An 18,614-nucleotide genomic window follows, 5' to 3' on the forward strand; every position below is an offset into this window, starting at 1 on the left:
TTGCAAGTTGTGAGCCCCTGACCTGGCACAGGCCTGTGTGTCCTGACCCTAGTGGAGGAAAGTAGGGGGGAGGGGGTGGGTGGGTGGTGTTATACAGCTACTGTTCACCCCACCCTCAATGTTCCTCCACACACACACACACACACACACACACACCCACCCACCCACCCCCCAACTGTGGGGTGCGAGGAGCAACATCACCTGGGCTGGAGTGTGAGGCAAGCATCAGGAGCAGCTGCTCTCTGCCCTCCCCTTATGCAGCCTAAGTGGGGAAAGTGACCTGGATGCAGGGAGCCCAGATGTTGCTCCACTCTCCCTCACTCACAGCCCCCTAGGGGCGCGGGGAGGAGCAGCGTTCAAGTGTGGAGTAAGTGGCAATTCCAGCCACTTTGTGCATGCGAGTCAGTTTCCTCAGGTGGGTGCAGGAATGGGGGGGTGAGGGGGAGTGCAAGGGTTGGGGCAAGGGGGGGGTCACACTCAGAGGCTTGCTGTGTGAAAGGGGTCACCGACATAAAAAGTTTGAGAATGACTGTTCTTGATGATAAAAAACCCTGTTTTTGTGGGTGAGAGATAGTGAGGTAATGAAGGTCCTAACATGACTAAGATTTAAAGGAATCATCAAAATTGGCACCTTGATAGATTATTCTACAGCCTCATAGGTCTTGTCAGGAAGCTATTCCTGATTTTCAGACCAAGATTTAAAAAAAGGTACTTGAAATTAGATTCTTAAATAAGTATTTAAGAGTTTGTTTTAGACACCATTTGCTATTCAGGTTGCTAAAAATAGCAAGGAAAATGATCCCTGTTGCCATTATTTTAGTATTTTGGTTTGAAGAAGCGATCTGGTGTCAGTACATTTTTATACTGATCATAGCTCCCGAAGAAAAAAGTCTCTGGCAGAGATCAAAACCAGTTGGGCCTGCTAAGGAAACATGATTGGTAAACAGGGGTGCCATAATCTGAAGCCCATCTAAAAGTGGGCTGAATTGTGAGATTCCACTCTAAGAGCAGGTACTGGGCCTGTCACTCAGACATGTACATGGAGAAAGAGATCTCAGAGGTACAGCTGAGCCTGACCCATGACACCACTTACTACAAGAGACCACACATGCACCAGGTCTGCACTGAGAAATTAGGTCAGTATAACTATATCGGTCAGGATGTGACAAATCCACACATCCCTGAGGAACGCAGTCAAACAGACCCAATACCCCATGTAGATAACACTGTTGATGGGAGGACTTCTATATTCACGAGAGGCAGGTACTGTCAACAGAATACTGACCCTGATGGGAGAAGCCCTCCTGTCAGCGTAGAGGATGTCATGACTGAAATGCTACAGTGGTAGTGTGTTAAGGGTAAACCTGCCCTTGAGAAGAGATTAAGTGGGCAAAAGACAAGGAACCCAAAATAAATATTCCAAATGCTAATGAATGCCTTCAGGATAAGTGCTGAATATATCTTAAGACTCTGAGTGGGCTTCAGTATTTACTCCATAGCTCAATGCAAGATAATGGGAGTGTGGATGAAACTCCGGTGCTGAATCCTCCCTCCAGTTTGATTTACTGAAGCTAGTAGAGTGGTTTGCTGCGTAGTTGTCCTCAAGAAGTTCAAATCAGCATTAGCTCAAAATAGATTGAAACTAGGACGCAAATTGCGGTCATGGTTATCTTGCTCCCTCTCTTACCCTGCTGCTACTGGATTTCATAGTCCAAACAAATCTCTGCAGCGTATAATAAACTTTTCATATTAGTCCTGATCAATAAAGTAGCTAGATTTTTCTGTTAGGAATGGTTACAGGATTATTAAAATAGGGGAGATATTTAATTTTTTTAAATGAAATATTCACATAAGTGTTCTATAATTCATTGCATAAATGGTTTCCCCACAAATATTGCTAGCTCAGTAATAAGGGATAGACTAAAACCTCAAGTTATGTACACTTGTGCATTTTAGTGCTCACGATTGTGATGGATTAATAAGTGCTTTACATGTTTCCTCTACGCAGTTCTATTAATGGGCATTTGTCCTTAATTGCCATATTCCTGCTATTCCAGCCTTCTTCCTAATCATGATGTTTGTTTTTCTTAGATGGGCAGACACATGCTAGGGATTAAATGTGCTGTAAGAGATAATTTTATAAAGTACTGTATTTTGAGGGAAACTTCATAAAACAAGTTCTTAAAGATTCCCTCTCTCTGTTCAGTGAATTTTTAGCAGAAGAAGGTCAAGAGAAATTCTGGACTTTTGTTGAGGCCAGTCAAGATATTAGATCGGCAGATCATGGTGGTAAGATTCTGTAACTTTTCCCTTCCTTGATATTAATCAGCGTGGATGAAAAGTAAGCAAAATATTTTATCGTGTATACAATCAGACAAATGGAACATAAACTAAGTTACATAGGTGGAGTTTGTCATGCAGATGACCACCTGAACTGGGCAATCAAATAGCCAGTTGATTAAAGCCAGTCTGTGCTAAAACTGAATTGTCAGGTTGTGTCATGACAAAAAATATTGTAAATTTTTTTCCTTTTGTGTTTGTTGGGAAAAAGTCATTTTGTAAATAGTTGGCAGCTTTTGACTGTGTTCCCTCATTCCTCATGTTTAGGCCCCGATCCTGCAATTGGATCTACAAGGGCAGGTCATTGTACCCATGTGAAGTTACATGGAACTCAGTGTGGATCCAACTGTAGAACTGGGCTCTAACAGAAAGAGAGATGCTTCATATTGTTTAATGAAATTGGCACTTCTTGTTTTAGGTTTTAACTACATTATTGGGTCCCATGCACTGGTCATTTTTGTGAAAATCCATGATTTACAATTAAATGGCCCTCTTCTGCCACAATCTCAAATGCAGGGCTAATTGCTTGTGCTCTGGCTTTGTAGGTACTAATTATTCCTCTTACCATGCAATGCTGAAAGCAGCGTGCCAGAATCTGTCACCGCTGCAGCAGAACTTGTTGAAGTTTTCCTTGTCTTTGCGTTCCTACTCTGCTACAATTCAAGCCTTTCAGCAGGTTAGTACAGAGCAATGGAAGTCATCTAATTACTCAGTGTTTCATAGGATTCAGGAAGTAGCTACTTCAGCTACCTACAGATAGTAAGTTTGTGGCTCAGATGGTAAAAATGAGGTAGTTTGACACTTGTTTTCAAAATAGTAAATGCCTCCATTCCATGTCAGTCAAACTCTCACTTGTTTAGAAAAACAAAGTTACTTTTGAGGTATAAAACCAATTAAATTACTTTAAATATTTTAATGGGAAATTAATGGCGACCTGAAGAGGGGAAAAAAGGAGTTTATACCTTGTTTAGCTTCTTTCAGATGGCTTAACTTTTTAAAAAATCTGATGCTTGCTTCTACTTGAGAAATATTAATGCAAGTCTTTCACTGTTTTGCCAGGAATCTCCCTTCAAGGCCTCAAAGATACAGCTTACACAATACTCAATTAATGTTCTCAAATATATAGAATATACATTTTTATCACAACACAAACTTAACTGTGAATCGTTGTTTTGATTTGGGCATCTCAACTACCAATTCCTTTTTAAATAATTGGGCTTTGTAAGTAACGAGGTAGATAAGTATATAGTTGTCTCTAAGCAACCTTAAATGGTACTTGATTCAAAGAATTGTTTTATTTCTGGACTTAATCAGGTTTCGTGTCCATGGCATGAGTGATGTCACCAGTTCTGTTGTGGAGTTGTAAAGATATTAATCCATGGATGTGGAACTGGGATTAACAAAATCCTTAAATGGAAATTTGCACTTTTATTTTACAGTGCTAGTACATTTTATAGTTTGTTATAAAATATGCACCCTTCTGTAATGTACTTTATTTTAGTAATGGCAGACTTGTGTTCCTTTCTGAGGTGTTTTCCTTTACATCTTGAGTGATTTGTTATGTTTAGAGAGAGTGACCTTTTGGTGCTTAATACATAAGGAATTGCCTGATATGCCAGATTTCTGTGTAAAATAAAACTAATGTTTAAAATTGGAAAAAGAGCCCTATTATAAATACTCTCTGCAAACCATATCATTTGTGAAACTCAGGTATTTCTAAATATTGTCAAATGGGTTTGGTTTACTTTATTTTATTTTGTTTAGCAGGTAGCTTTTAATTATATTAGTACTGGGAAGTTCTACATAATCTTGAGCGCCTTGATTGGGAGCCCAGTATTATTACTGCCCAAAAGTTCTATTAGTTTCATTTTGTAATAAGATAATGTAGTGATTTCTATCATCTTTGTTCTAAGGAAAATTTTACAAACTATATTGTAACACAGATATTTTAATACAGATAGCGGCAGACGAACCTTCGCCAGTGGGTTGTAACTCGTTTTTTGCTGTGCATGGGAAGACGACTTGTGAATTGGATACCCTTGAAATCCTTTTACAAACAGCTTCAGAAAGGTAGTCTTTTATATAATATCTAGGCCAAGCTACATATTAAGGTGGGGAAATTTTATTGAATTCCTGCTTTCCACATACTCTGTTTCCAGGCTATATTTGCCCTTTCTTAGGCAAAGTAAACACCTATTTGCAGTTTGTTCTTTGGTATCAAGCTGGTCAGGAATAATTTGTCTCTTATCCTTCTCACTTTCAAATATTGTACCATAAAGCAAGGATGTTTTAAAAGGATAATAGAAGTGGAAAAGATCTGTAGAAGGGCAGCAGTAATTCTTAGAAATGTGGGAAAGTGTCCATGTAAGGAGAGTTTAAAAAGATTAGGACAATTTAAGAGAAGAGATAAGTAAGAGCTGACCTAATAAAGATAAGTTAATGAAAGGTGCATCTGATTGACTTCTGCTTGACCAATTAACTTTTCTTTAAAAAAAAAAAAAAAAAAAAAAAAAAAAAACACACACAAAGGAAACCCATCAAAAATAAAAGGCAAAACATCTAAAATGGATAGTTCTTCTCCAAACTCCTCCAAAATGCATTTGTAACCAAGCTATTTCTGGTGAGCCAGGATGATGTGAACACAACAGAAAAAGGAGGAGTGGAGGAAGGGTGTGTGTGTGGGGGTGGAATACAGAGAAAGAGTAGTAATACTTAATAAAACAAACGATGTATTAATCCTCGTCTATACCAAAAGTTTAGTCCCATGTTCCCATAGTTCTCTTACCTCTAGAGCAAGTCCAAAGTTTCCTAGGAAGGTAGGCCACAGTTGGTGCCTCATTCTCCCCAAACTCAGAACTGTTATCCCAAGGTGTTTTGCCCCTTTTCTGGAACTGTTTTTTCTGCTAGGGATTTTCTCCTCCTAGTCTTCTTAAGAGTTGCCTCATTTATTTTTCTCTATGGAATGAGCTGGGCCTGGCTTATATAGGCCCAGACCCCTCCCACTCCCAGCAGTCTGTGAGAGGACTGCTTAATTGGAGTCATCTGCTTGCCCCTCTGGTCCCATGTGAGAGTTAACTCTATCACAGCATTATTAATCTTTGGAATTTGCTGCTTCTGGATATTATTGGGGCAAAAATTTTAGGATTAAAAACAATAATTAGGCATTTAATATGAATAATCAGAAAAGCCACAGTTAAACTAATGAGGATAAAAGTTGTAGTGTCCCTCACAAAAGGAGCAAAATTTAGGTATAATAAACAGAGAGGATTCTTTATATGGATTGCTGGACAGAAGTTGTCTCAGAGTTGTTACTACACAGGGTCTGCCTGAATCTTGCTCCAAATTAATCAGTTCTGGAGCAGATTGCTAATAATATAAAAATGTCTGAGAATGTTTTGGACAACATTTTTTTGTTTGACAGCATGTTTTGAACTGCCTGAGGTTAGGCAGGGTAATCACTGTTGCATAACTGTCCATTATGAAGGTTTATGTCTTCCTCTGTATTATGGTGCTGACTCCTGTTGGAGAAAGGATAGTGGAATAGATGCACACCCTGGGTCAGATCTGTGTAGTATGAGGACAGACACACACAGCCATGCTTTAAGCAGCGACTAGAGAACTCACTAAACATGGGAACTTTCTGTTCAGGAAGTCCCCCGCTGCAACTGCTCTCTGCTAACTGTGAAGGATCATAAACTCTCCAACCACTCCAAAATACGGATGTGGTTCCTGTGTTCCTAGGACAGTGATGTGTTAGTATAGTAAGACACTAATCCTTTGACCATGTAAAACACTTTAAATTTAGATATCATATAATATGATATAGTATCATAAAAGACTAGTCAGTGCCACCATATTGTCATTTTACTAAGGCAGTACAATTCTGGACAGCAGAAGGCTTACAAGTTATTTCTGAGAGTGGCTCTGTTGTAAGTGTTGCACATTTTTAAGTCTAGGGCCACAAAAACTAAGAGCTTATGGTGACAAATACATGAGTCTCAGCTCTATTTTCATTCAGATATTATTTAAAACGACACAATAGGTCATCTTAAATTTATTTTACATCATAACTAACAGGATTATGCAAGGAAATAAGTGAGTTGAAATTGGCAGAAAATCCTGGTAACAAAACTAAAAAATGAGACTTTACAAAATCTAATTATTAACAACTTAGAAACTTAAACTACAATCTGTCTTCAGATTCCTCTTTCTCGGTTTTGCAGCTTGACTTTTTGTAAACGTAAAGGTTGGCATCTTTTATTTCTAGTTCATGTGCAGGTGCATAGTATCATCTTGCCCATGCATTGCACTGCTAATGTATTCTGTTGATAAATCCCATTGGGAATATTTTGAACCTTATTTTGGGGCAAGATTTGAAAAGAAGAGGAGAAAATACAAAAGAATATAGAACAAGAAAACTAAGCCTATTGGGATTGGCAATGCCTCTTCAATGTCCGTTTTGCTTAGCTTATTTTATTTTTTAACTAGGACTTATACCTCAATAGCTTATTGAAAACATTAAGCAATTTGTTGCTTATTTATATAAGGCTCATGGTTAGGTGCTTTCCAAAACTCTTTCCCCCAGCTTCATGCAGGTTTATGGCTGAAGACCTTTGGAGCCCTGGTTTTCCATTTTATCAAAGTTTTGCCGCCACACACCAATGAATGATAAGCTTAATAATGAATAGAGAACAGTCTGAGATCTTGTCCTTTGTGAAAAGACACCTAATGGTTATACAGGGAGAAGAAAGAGATTTTGTTGTATCTTGCTCAGTTTCCTCTTTCAAGTGCATTTTAAAACCACAGTGATTTAATTCTTCATGTTTGCTCTTAGGCTGAAGCCTTTTTTGTTCAAAGGAGATCACGAGTACCCACTCTCAAACCCTGAAAGTCCGGTTGTCATACTCTATGCTGAGATTGGCACAGAGGAGTTTTCCAAATTCCACAACCTGCTTGTTTCGAAAGCCAGTGCAGGAGAAATCACTTACATCCTCAGACACTATGTTGCTGTAAGTACTAATACTATTTTGAATCAATTTCTTTGGAATTAGGAAGAGCCTCTGGCTAAGATTTAAAAAAAATGGGTGCCTAAGGTGAGGCTCTGACATCCATGCTCAGGTACTTAAATAAGTGGCCCAGCTTTTGAGAGGCGTGCATCTGGATATAGGATGCTGATTTTAGGCAACCATTTTTAAAATCTTGGCCCATATTTCCTGTTATAGGAATAATTTCTTTGTATTAACTGCAATTTTCAGACAGCATTTCTGGATTCAGACATACCTGTAAAGGCAAATTAAAATTACTTGTATCATTTAAATGTCTAAGAAAAAGAGGTCCTTTTATTATCCAATATTTGCATGGATATGGTGAAACACAGAACATTTGTGGTATGAGCTAGGTGGGTAAAGAGTGAGATGTATTTTCCAAATGGAGGCCACCCCTTTTATATGGAAGTAGGATTGAATGTCATTGCTGAACCATTCACCAGTCCTACTGTGATCTGCTCTTGTTTCTCCCTCCATCCCATCAATCCAGGAAAAAAACAAACCTCCCCCACAACTTTACTTTCTATACTGGTTCTCAAAAGAAATGGTTGTAGAATGAATGTTTAACTCTATATTTTAGTGGCTTACAAGAGTTTTGATCTGTTTAGTTTCTCTTCTTGATGGTGTGGTAGTGTTGATAAAAGCCATATATGTAGTACTTGGGCTGTCCGCCAAATTTGCTATATGTGAAGGTCATCGGTTGGCTCAGTTTTAGTGATGTTTGTACTTTTGGTGAGATACAGCAAAAAGAATAATGTTGTACACCACCCTCCTCTTTTTAAATATAACATGATTCCACGTGACTGAATTCCCATTCTTTGCATAAAATGCTTAATTCTGGGTCTTGGTTATACTAGCCATTTGATTATAATATGTTGTAAGACACATACTTTTATCAAGTGCTCAGAAGTGTCATCTAAAAATCGTGAAACATAAATATATGATCTCCTCTCCTGAAGTGTTAATTGGTTTGACCATTTCTGGGGTATTCCCTATATATTTTTACCATTCAGTGAATGGTGGAGGCTGGAGTATTTTCATTCCCTTGCTTCACAATCGATTGCTTCTCAGAAAAAAAGAACTATTTTTTCCCCCCTTCTGTTCATTTTGATTAAATAAATGTATCCATTTCAAGTTGGTTCAAACATTGGCTTATGCAACATCATTTTTGTTTCATTCTGTTCAGTATTCACAAGATTTATTTTGGACACAGCCATGGATTCCATCACAAAACCATTCACCAGCCCTACCATAATCTGCTCTTTCCCATGATTCTATGTCCTCGTCTTCAGCTAGCCTAACTGCAAAGAGCCTGGCAAGAATATAAGATATATAAATGATTGTTGTACGCCGGCAAAATAACTCATCCTGGAGCCACTTCTTATGTATTTTATATTGTACAAGTTGTCTGAATGCTAAAATAACAGACTTTCATGATCTGGCACTTCAACAACTTTAAATGTGTGTCAATACGAGCTATTTGCTATAGGAAACACTAGCTTAGTTTGTTGTACATCCATACAAAGACATGCAATGTGCGGTGGTTTTGTTACCTTGTCTTACAGAATCCAAGTAAAGAAAAAGTCTACCTGTCAGGCTATGGTGTGGAACTGGCTATTAAAAGCACAGAATATAAGGCCAAGGATGATACACAGGTGAAAGGTGAATTCCTACTTAAAATAAGAATTTTATATAAAAATAATCTGAGTTATAATAAAATGGTTTTATATTTCTTTTCACATGAATAATTTTTCTCCCAGAGGGCAGGAGATGGTGCTCTTCTTCCCTGTCTGAGCTCTGCAGAGCCACCATCTCTTCCTTCCCACACTCCGTGTTGTCGTCGTCCTCCTCCACTAATTTGGGAGCAGGATTACTCTCTTCAGAAGATATTGATGTCATTCTTTAATTAGACTGAGCACTGTTGAGCACCACCAAGGCATTTCTTCTTACTTACCCCTCTCCAGAGCACAGTATGGTTCCTCCATCAGCCTTCCAAGCCCCTGCCACCCAGTGAGATGGAGATTAGACTATTTAAAATTAGTTTTGCCCCTACCACCATCACTGGAGCATGAATAGGGGCAGTCCCCATTTCTGGAAATCTGACACAGAATGGCTAAACTGCATATTAGTTAAATTCATGTGTGAATATGTATTTTATAGAATTGTATTTAAAGATTTTATCTATGTCCATTTAGCAGACATCAGATACTTCTGGATTTTTAAAAAGAAATTGCTACTATCAAAAGTAAATCCAGTTTTTCTAATCTGTTTTAAAATATTAGCATTAACTTGATCACATCTGTACTTGGAAATTAATGTTGTCACTGTTTCTGCCTATATGGCGCTAAATTCAGTAGAGAAATAGTCGTAGTAGTCACACTGCATTTAAATAAATTTCCTTTCATTCAGTAAATACGGATCATTGTTGAGTTAAACAAAACTTATACTTCATGCTGGACGTTTTAGGGTTTGCAGTGTTACCTTTTTTTAAATACTTTGTCAATATTCTCTCTGAGACTCTTACAATAAAATGTTTTGCCATGTACAAAAGTGATCCCTCAAATTATTCTAGATTGAGCAGAGTTCATTCAAATGCCTTTTTTTAAGCCTAAATTACTAATAATCATTTTGAAAATAACTGGCATACTGGAGGAGCATCTGATTAATTTTAATTTAGGAAACTTTTATTCTTGTTACATTAGTGTGTGAGCAGTTCCATTAATGTATCATTACAATTTCACCAATACTTTTGTGTGCTGGTTTATGGAATAGAAGCTGTTTTCACAATCAGAAGGGAAGGAAACACTCTTTAAAAAAAAAAAAAAAAAAAAAAAAAAGAAAACCCCCTCACATTCTGGAGAAAACTGAATCTGTGGGAAGATCTTTTAATAAGCTAAAGTACTTTGTAGAATTGACATATCTATATTACACTGAAAAATCCTCCCACTCTAGTGAGTTCCAGTACTCCCCAATTTTTCCTTTTCTGATCCAACCCTCTTTTTCTTTCTACCGTTGCCGAGTCTTCTCTACATTTAATACAAAAAGGCTGTGGTCTTCTTTGGGGCTCTTAATATCCCTTGCGTAGAGGAGTATAAATTGCAGATTCACTTCTGAACCTCTATTTCTTGTGTTTGTCAGCTAACACAGCACCCTATTTTTAACTTGTTTAAATTTTTAAATTAAATATATGCTAGATACTTAGGGCAGATGTGGTCTAGTATAATAATCATGGGGCTGGGTTGTCAGAAGAACTGGCTTCTATTTCCAGTTTTCAAAATGATTTCCCATATGACCATGGGACGTCTCCCCAGTTGTCCTCATTTGCCCCATCTGTAAAATATGGAGATAACATTTCTTACCCACATTGTGTAAAATACATATCACTCATTTGTATATCTCAGAGTAAATATTCATCATTATGGCTTATTGCTGTTATGTAAAACTAACCAAAGAATATATGTAAAAAACTGCCTTCTAAATAGTGTAGTAATAGTGTTTGCCATGTATATATAGGTACGGAGGTGAATGCTACTGTGATAGGTGAAAATGACCCTATTGATGAAGTGCAAGGATTTCTCTTTGGAAAGCTCAGGTAAGACATTCTTTTGGTAAAAATCTATTGCAGCATGTTACAACTTTCTCTTTTTTTTTTTTTTTTTTTTTTTTGGTTGCAAAATCAAAATCCCAAAACAATCTAGGCAGGCAGTTAGAGTTAAAGAGTTTTAGCAGTGCACTCATAAGAGAACAGAAACGATATGTAACAGAGAATGCTGACATTTTTGGTGTGCTAATTTCTTTGGATTAGCTACAGTTTTACTGATCTAGCCCTAAGGAAGGTCTGTTTTTTCCTTTCAGGCAGTTGTATCCTGACTTGAAGGAAGAACTGAAAGAGCTCAGAAAGCATCTTATTGAAAGTACCAATGAAATGGCACCTTTGAAAGTATGGCAATTACAAGGTAAATTATATGTGGAATAGCGTCTTCATAGTTGTATTGAAATTACATTTATGTAAAAATATGTCCTTTTCATGGTCCCTCAATGCAAGTGATATTTGCTTATAGGAGAGTATACTTAAAGGAGCTCTTAATTGTAAATTCCTAGAATGGCTTGCAGGTTTCAGTTTAAACCTTCTTTGGAAGTAGTAATAGAAGTAGGTTTTAGTAAGTTTCCATACCAACTAAAAGATCCATGAAGTTTTCCTTTTACACAATGACCACATTGCTGGTAGTCAAACACTCTTGATGTTCAGCACTCTTGCATATCTTCTGGAACTGCAGGGTGCCAGCTTATAGTATCTGCAAAGTGTAGAAAAGAAAGTGAGGGAAGTGGAATATCATCTTTTGTCACGCTCACCCTATCTCAGAAGGTTCTGTTTTCTCCAAATCACTGAAAGACTAAACTCAAGATGTTATTTATCCTGATGTCAAAGCTTTCTTTGCCCTCACTTTCGACTACTTTACTCTTTAAGGCCCTGATGATGCCATTGTTTAGATGTATACTTAGCTTTTCTCATGTAAGCAATCCCACTGACTACAACGGGACTACTCCCATAGGTAGAAATAATGATGTGCATATAGTGTTTGCAGAATCAGGGCCTAAGGGCTCAGTCCACTGCGATGCCAAGTACCCTCAATTCCCATTATAGTAGACTTTTTTTCTAGGGAGGAATATAGATAACTCATAGGAAGGAGTGAATGTAGGACCCCAGTCCTGCAAGTTTCTTAGCACTACTTTCAATTTTCATTGTGGTCAACAGAAAAATCCTGTATATATTGATCTGGTATCTTGTACAGTATGATGGCATCAAAAGTTTTCAGTTTAAAAAAGAGAAAAATAAATAAAAATACCACCAATGCAGCCTGTAGCAAGGAGGTGTGGCCTTCATCCGAGCCTGGAAGGAAGGGTCGTGATCCCACTGTTGGACGGATTCGGGAACTGCAGGGCTTAGACTCTGGAAACAGAGGGGTGGGCCCAAGTCAGGAGGCGGGGATATAAAAGCCCAGCCCACCAGCTCAGTCAAAGAAAAGCAGCTGCCAGAGAAGGATGCTCTTTCCCCTGGGTGGTGGCCTGAGCCCAACCCAGGCCCCACAGCAGGACGGTGTGAGCCCTCCACTGGCCAGAGCCTTGAGGGCCTGCCAGGGCTACCAGGCCCTAGCGACTGGGAAGGGCTGCTGGAGACTATTGACTGGGGAAAGCTCCTGGATGCCAGCAATGACCTAGAAGAGCTGCCGGACCTGCCGGAACTGCCTGAGCTCTGGGGGCCAAAGGGACTACCAGGGCCTTGTAACCTGGAAGAGCTTCCATCCGCTGACGGTCCCAAGGAGTTCCCGGGCCTGCCGCCAGACGACGATGAGGGACTGGTGGGACTCCCGCTAGCCACCTGTCCCAGGAAAGCTGAGAGCAACCCCAGACTCCAGGTACCCGGGGATAGGGAGGAAGTAGCCTAGGGGCAGCTGACTAAGGTCTGACTGAGTTACACTTGAACCAATGTCAGCATATTGTGGCTGGAGCCCCGCTGACCCAGTGGCAGAATCCTTTGCCACTGGTAGGCCCCTGAGCTGGGACACAGTGGAGTTGGGTGGGCCTGGGTCCCCCTCCCGCTCCCTCGCCTAGCCACCCTTGAAATGTTTGACTCCTCCTGGACTGCTGCCGAAGAAGCTTCAGACTCCTTTGCCGACCCTGCCCGAGGGCCGAGGGCTACGGACTCCTTTGCTGGCACTGTCCCGCCCGAGGGCAAACCCACTAACTTTCCCCCTTTTGTAAGGAGGTGTGGCCTTCCTCAGAGCCCGGGCCCGAGGAAGGGCCATGATACCCCTGCTGGATGGATTTGCCAGCCTACACAACCAAATGCAAACACCTTATTATTGTAGCATGAATGTTTCCTGGGCTTTTCACCTAATTTTTTTTTTATATTCACTATTTTCACTTCTGCTGCTGCAAAATGTAAACTAATTTAGAGTTCCTGTAAAAGACATCAAGTGAACTTTTCGTTTTCCCTCCCTCATTCGATCCATATTTGAAAAGCTTTCTATATTCTGCGCTTTATTCCCAAGAACGGTTGTAGTAGTTTGTTAAACAGGCCTGTGAGAGGGATGCTAAGGGCCTCTGAGAAACAAATAGCCAAGGCTATTGCATGTACAATATAGTGGCATAGAACCTGCTCTACAAATGCTGCTGGAGAAGAACTGAAATCATTAAATATTTCAGAAAGTTAAGAGCAAAATGATAAATATGCAATGAAATATCTACTTAAATCATGTCATTGTAAGGTCCTTTTGTAAGGGTGCTTGATCCATGAAGCAAGCATCCAGACCACCACAGAGTAGATTTATTCATCCGAGCCATCCAACATTCCTCATGTCTGTGGTTAACTAGAATTCTTAGAGCTGTCTGCAGTTTAGGAAGGGTTTCAGTTTAGGAAGCCATGTTCACAAGGTTGGCTACAAAAGGCTGTAGATCAGGAAGAAGACAAAAGAGAGCACCTAATCGGGACAGACAGAAAATTAAACTTTTAAGATTTCCACGTGCAATAGATCATCCTCTGAAATGTTTGTTTGTGTCCCACGCCTTTGAGTGACATGAATATGGCAATTGTGTGAATTAAATTGGTTTGGCACTAAATGCATTGCTATTTTTAGTTTACAATCCTTGACTTAACTGTTTTCATTTTTAGATCTAAGTTTTCAAACTGCTGCCCGCATCCTGGCTGCTCCCACTGTAGATGCTTTGATGGTCATGAAAGACCTCAGTCAGAACTTTCCTACAAAGGCCAGGTAATTCAGTGCAAAACATCAGGAAGTCTTCTCATTTAATAACTTCCCTAATATTTTTTCTTCTCTCCTGCATGATTAAAAGTGAAGTAGGCCTATTAAATGTTCCTTGGGTCTCCTGTAGCTGAAAATAAATAAGTACAAGTCTTGCACCTGAGAGAATGTCCTTCGTAAAGATCTTTAGCATAAGGTTAGGGGAGTGTACAGTGTTGTCCTTCAGTAGAAGTTGGAATTGACCACTGGAACACTAACGTTACCTACATGATTTATGTGCTCTACAAGCCTTTTTCATATTGTGATCTTACTTGTGGTCCTCAATTGTGTATTAGATTTTTTGCACCAGTTCCCAGAATGCTCCAGGGTGTCTTGGTAATTGGCACAGTGGTTAAGGGGCACATCTGGGGTCAGAGGATGACTGTGTGCCAGGAACTGAGCAAATATACTTCTATGAAAATCTGGAGATGGACAACATCCATGCTGTGATTGGAAATGTGTTTAAACAAGGTTGCTAGCTGGTTTCTCTGACCAGTGTGGAGAGAGTTTTTTTTTAAATTCTTACGATTTGGATGGCAGGAATGATGCAGCAGCTATTGCCGCCCCTTTGACAAAGTGGGAGGTATGCTGGGCACCAAGAGGAAGCCATTTGTTCTACTCCTATCTCTTCCACTGATTGGTGTTAATAATTCTGTGCACTTCACAGCAGTTATTACTGAAAAAAGCCTCATACCCTCTCTTCCCCACCTTTGGCACATGTTTTGGCTCCTGATGTAGGGGTGTGTCTTAGTGCATTCACAGAATGGGCAAGGAATGAAGCAGAGGGCTGCAAGAAGGGAAGACATGTTCTCTTGTGTTTAAGGCATTGGATTGGAATCCCAGAGAACTGGATTCTATTCCTGGTTCTGCCACAGGCTTCCCATATATAATAGTGGCCAAGACTATTGCATACTCATAAGCAGGCTGAATTAAAGATACATGAGCAACCATAATTCTGGCATTTCCCAACTTTTGAGTATTCGACTTTTGAATTTTAACATTCTTTTAACATACAAAAAGCTATGTGATATTTATGTTGTGGGTAGTGCACATAAAGCCTCATTGTGCATGTCTCTGTACTGACATAGAGGTAGATGCTAAAGAGCTTAGAGTCTAAGACAACTGGCAAAATCCAAAGCACAGGAGAAAGGAGGATGCTCCGATATACAACAATGTGCATGTACACATCTGCTGTATATCCTTAGCTTTGTAATTAAATATTGACTTTCCTCAACTTCTCTTCAGTCTAGCCATTAAATGTTGGCTGACTCCCTTAGGCGTTGGCAAGCTCACCATTGCTTTGAGTCTGTTTTTAATATGAAAAGTTTCACAAGTTCTTGGATTCTCTTTATGAAATCTTTGCTGTACTGCTGAAAGTGTTGAAATTGGATTTCTAGTCGCTTAGAATGCTTAAAATATGGTTCTGGCAAGCATTAGATGTGCAGTGGTCTGACACCACATTATAATGCTTAAAGTTGTTACTCTAACACAGTCCTTAATTATCTCTTCTAACTTCTACTTATTTACAAATGAATTTAACTAGAGAAGGTCCCTCTGCACCAATTAAAATTTAAAATGCTGGAATAGAGATATGGTGGTAGCACTCACTTTACAATGATTTCTTGTGCTGAATTGAAGGCTTGGAACATTCCAGAGTTGAAATTTAGTCTTTTCAGTGGTAGTTGCTGCCTGGTGTAGGAGTGTCAAAATACAGGAAAATTTACAGAAGAGTAAATTTTGAAAGAGTTATTTGGCCTATCCTTTTATTACTATTTTAATGATGCCCAAATATGTGTTAAGTGCTTCCTGTTGCAGATAAGACCAGATTCCTGCCATGAGGAGCTTACAAATACATTTCAGACAAAGAATGCAATGTGGGGTGACAAGACAGCAGAGGTGGGGGGATGTTGGAAGGGGAGGACTGGTAGCATCCATCAAATGTGATGTTTTGTTTCCTTAGAGCAATAACAAAAGCAGTTGTTTCCTCGGAACTCAGGACAGAAATTGAAGAGAACCAAAAGGTAATGCTTACAGAAAATTATCCAGTACATTTGTACACTTCACATAGCTTTAAACTTTGAAACTAACCTTTAAAAATTTTCAACACTATTTTTTTGCTGAAAAGTAGAGGCCAAAGTTTTTTCATTTGAATACGTAAAGTTAGGCTCCTAAATCTAAATTTGGGTACAGAATAAAAGTGTCCGGTGTTTCAAATATGCATGAAGGAGCCTAATGTTTCTCACCCACATTTGAAAATACTGGCCAGGACGCCTTAAAATAAAGAAAACGAGAATGTGGAATGTCATTGTGGAATGATGGTATCAGGCTCTCTTCTTCACAGATCCATAACAGGTGTGCTCAATAGTCAAGAGTGTCTGCTTGTCCAATGCTTGTCATTTAATCCTCACGTTCATCAAGGATATTAAGTGTGTCATTTAAGTATCCAGTAATCTGAACTCAGATCTTCAAACCGTACTTGTTTTTCTTTGTAAAATTAATTTAAATTTGGTGAAAATGCTGGATTGACAGCTCTGAGAAAGAAATGCTCTTTTCATCCCTAGAACAGATCTAACACAAGCAGCAGTGCAAATTTTTCTACAGTGCCCTCGTGAAGTGTTTTACTGCTTAGGGATTATAGGGTGCAGTGGTAACTTGTTTTCCATGCCAGTTCAATCCTTAGCTTCTTTATTAAGACTGCTAACAAGTATCAGTTTTGGTGGTGACTTTTGTGGTGATTGTTTGTCGACAAGGTACTGGACTGAAACAACTACTAACGCGTAAACACCTGAACACAAAGACTGTTTTCAGTCACCATTAATCTGAATTGGATTTGACCAAAGTGACAGGGGGGAGGCTCTGAATCCCTTTGTCAGTGCCTTTAGTCAACTAGTCATCCTGGTTAATTTTTAGATTTTTTTTTTTTTTTTTTTTTTTTTTTTTTGTAAAGGAAAAAGGTCTTTGTTTGAATGGAAGTTGAGGCTGAGTTTCTAGCCTCATGTTTTGATAACCATCTGGGTTTTTCCCAAGATGTAAAGAACTGTTGGAAACATGCCATCAGAAGTTTAGACACAAAAATTGCTTAGGCATATTTTTAGATTATATTAAAAAGATGTTTGAGTTGTTGGGGAGGTGTGGCCTTTAGGAAACCTAGGGTTTGGGGAGTAGAAAATAAGGAGCTCTTAATAGGGCTTTGTTGGGCAATGATGTAAAAGGCAGAAGGGACTCTGCCCAATTGTCAAATCCCAGGTGAACTGACAATTAAGGAACATCATTTCTGGATAAGGAAATACCTCGTGATCTCATTTATACAGAAGCAATTTAATATATATCAATAAAACTACATGTTAAACATAGGGCCTGACTCTTCTCTTACATCATTTCTGTGCCTGTGAAACTCTTGACTTACCCTCTTGTTACTGAGTGGAGAAGGAAATTGTGGGCCTCTGTGTAGTAAAGGATTGCTTTATTATTGATATTATTTTGAGGGTGAACAGAAGACGTTTGCAGATTTTGTTTGTTCCTTTACCAGTTGCTTAATAGCCATTTATCAAATATATGGTTTTGTGTGTATTTGTTTTGTCATCAGTACTTTTACATAGGCTCCAGTGTGCCAGTGTTTGATGTAGGAAAATAATAGTTAAGTGGCTCTGATGCAGTGCATTGGGAATTAGGCAAACCATTCCAATTAACCAGTGCCAGGAGTTGTACAATACACTGAAAATGTACCCATTATGACTGTCCAGATAGATGAGTAGAAAATACAGGTTCGAAACAGTAATCAAAGAAAAACAAAGCAATAGTATCTTTCTTATGAGATCTGTAAATTTATTTCACTCTAGCTCCACATTTATAGAAAGGATACAGGTTTGTACACAGCTATTTCTAGCATTAAAATATGAGCAGCAACTGCTCAGATTTATAGACCCAGTTACCCAGTACATTCCAGCTGCTTTGAGCCACTCTGGCAGTACAGAGCAGCCAGGAAGCTTGCTTAAGCCTTTTGCAGATTCCCATTATGGTATGTAAATTCTTTAAGTAGACATTTTAAATAGGTGTCCACAAGAAGGTCTGATCTAACACATATCATGATCAACCAGTTCATGTTACTTTACAGTTTCTTCTTTCTCAACCTTGTTTCAACTCTGTTTGTCCTTTTCACATTATTATTGTCTCTTGTTACCCGCAAGTAGTAACTGAAACAGTATTTCTCCTTTATTACTGTGCCTTTTAACAAAGTTTGTGCAGTAGAATTGCCACTATGTGGCTATGCTAGGGAAGAGACAGAACACTATATTCTCTATAAATTTAAATAATAGACTCTCCAAAATTAGTGGTGGGACAGACTGTTTAGAATTACTTTCAACATATTTAGTCTGTTCTCCTGTTAGTCCCTTGAGCTGTGGCTCATAGATCCATGCTAAATGGG

At 39.0% G+C, this 18,614-nt stretch overlaps 1 protein-coding gene across 4 annotated transcripts in view; it reads left to right on the forward strand.

The window, feature by feature from the left end:
* The window catches only part of UGGT1 (UDP-glucose glycoprotein glucosyltransferase 1), an 85,861-nt gene that overhangs the window by 12,466 nt on the left and 54,781 nt on the right, over positions 1-18,614 (forward strand). For 3 of the 4 annotated variants that reach the window (XM_067538857.1, XM_067538858.1, XM_067538859.1), the window contains 9 exons: positions 2,207-2,289; positions 2,886-3,016; positions 4,298-4,410; positions 7,175-7,349; positions 8,951-9,047; positions 10,899-10,977; positions 11,241-11,341; positions 14,059-14,158; positions 16,149-16,209. In XM_067538857.1, the coding sequence (XP_067394958.1) occupies positions 2,207-2,289; positions 2,886-3,016; positions 4,298-4,410; positions 7,175-7,349; positions 8,951-9,047; positions 10,899-10,977; positions 11,241-11,341; positions 14,059-14,158; positions 16,149-16,209 (940 nt within the window). The remainder of the gene's footprint in view (positions 1-2,206; positions 2,290-2,885; positions 3,017-4,297; positions 4,411-7,174; positions 7,350-8,950; positions 9,048-10,898; positions 10,978-11,240; positions 11,342-14,058; positions 14,159-16,148; positions 16,210-18,614) is intronic. The other variant, XM_067538860.1, reaches the window with a different exon arrangement.

This window comes from Emydura macquarii, unplaced genomic scaffold (genome assembly GCF_026122565.2).
Source record: "Emydura macquarii macquarii isolate MOO-44397 ecotype Brisbane River unplaced genomic scaffold, CSIRO-AGI_Emac_v2 contig_499, whole genome shotgun sequence".
NCBI classification, from domain to species: Eukaryota; Metazoa; Chordata; order Testudines; family Chelidae; genus Emydura; species Emydura macquarii.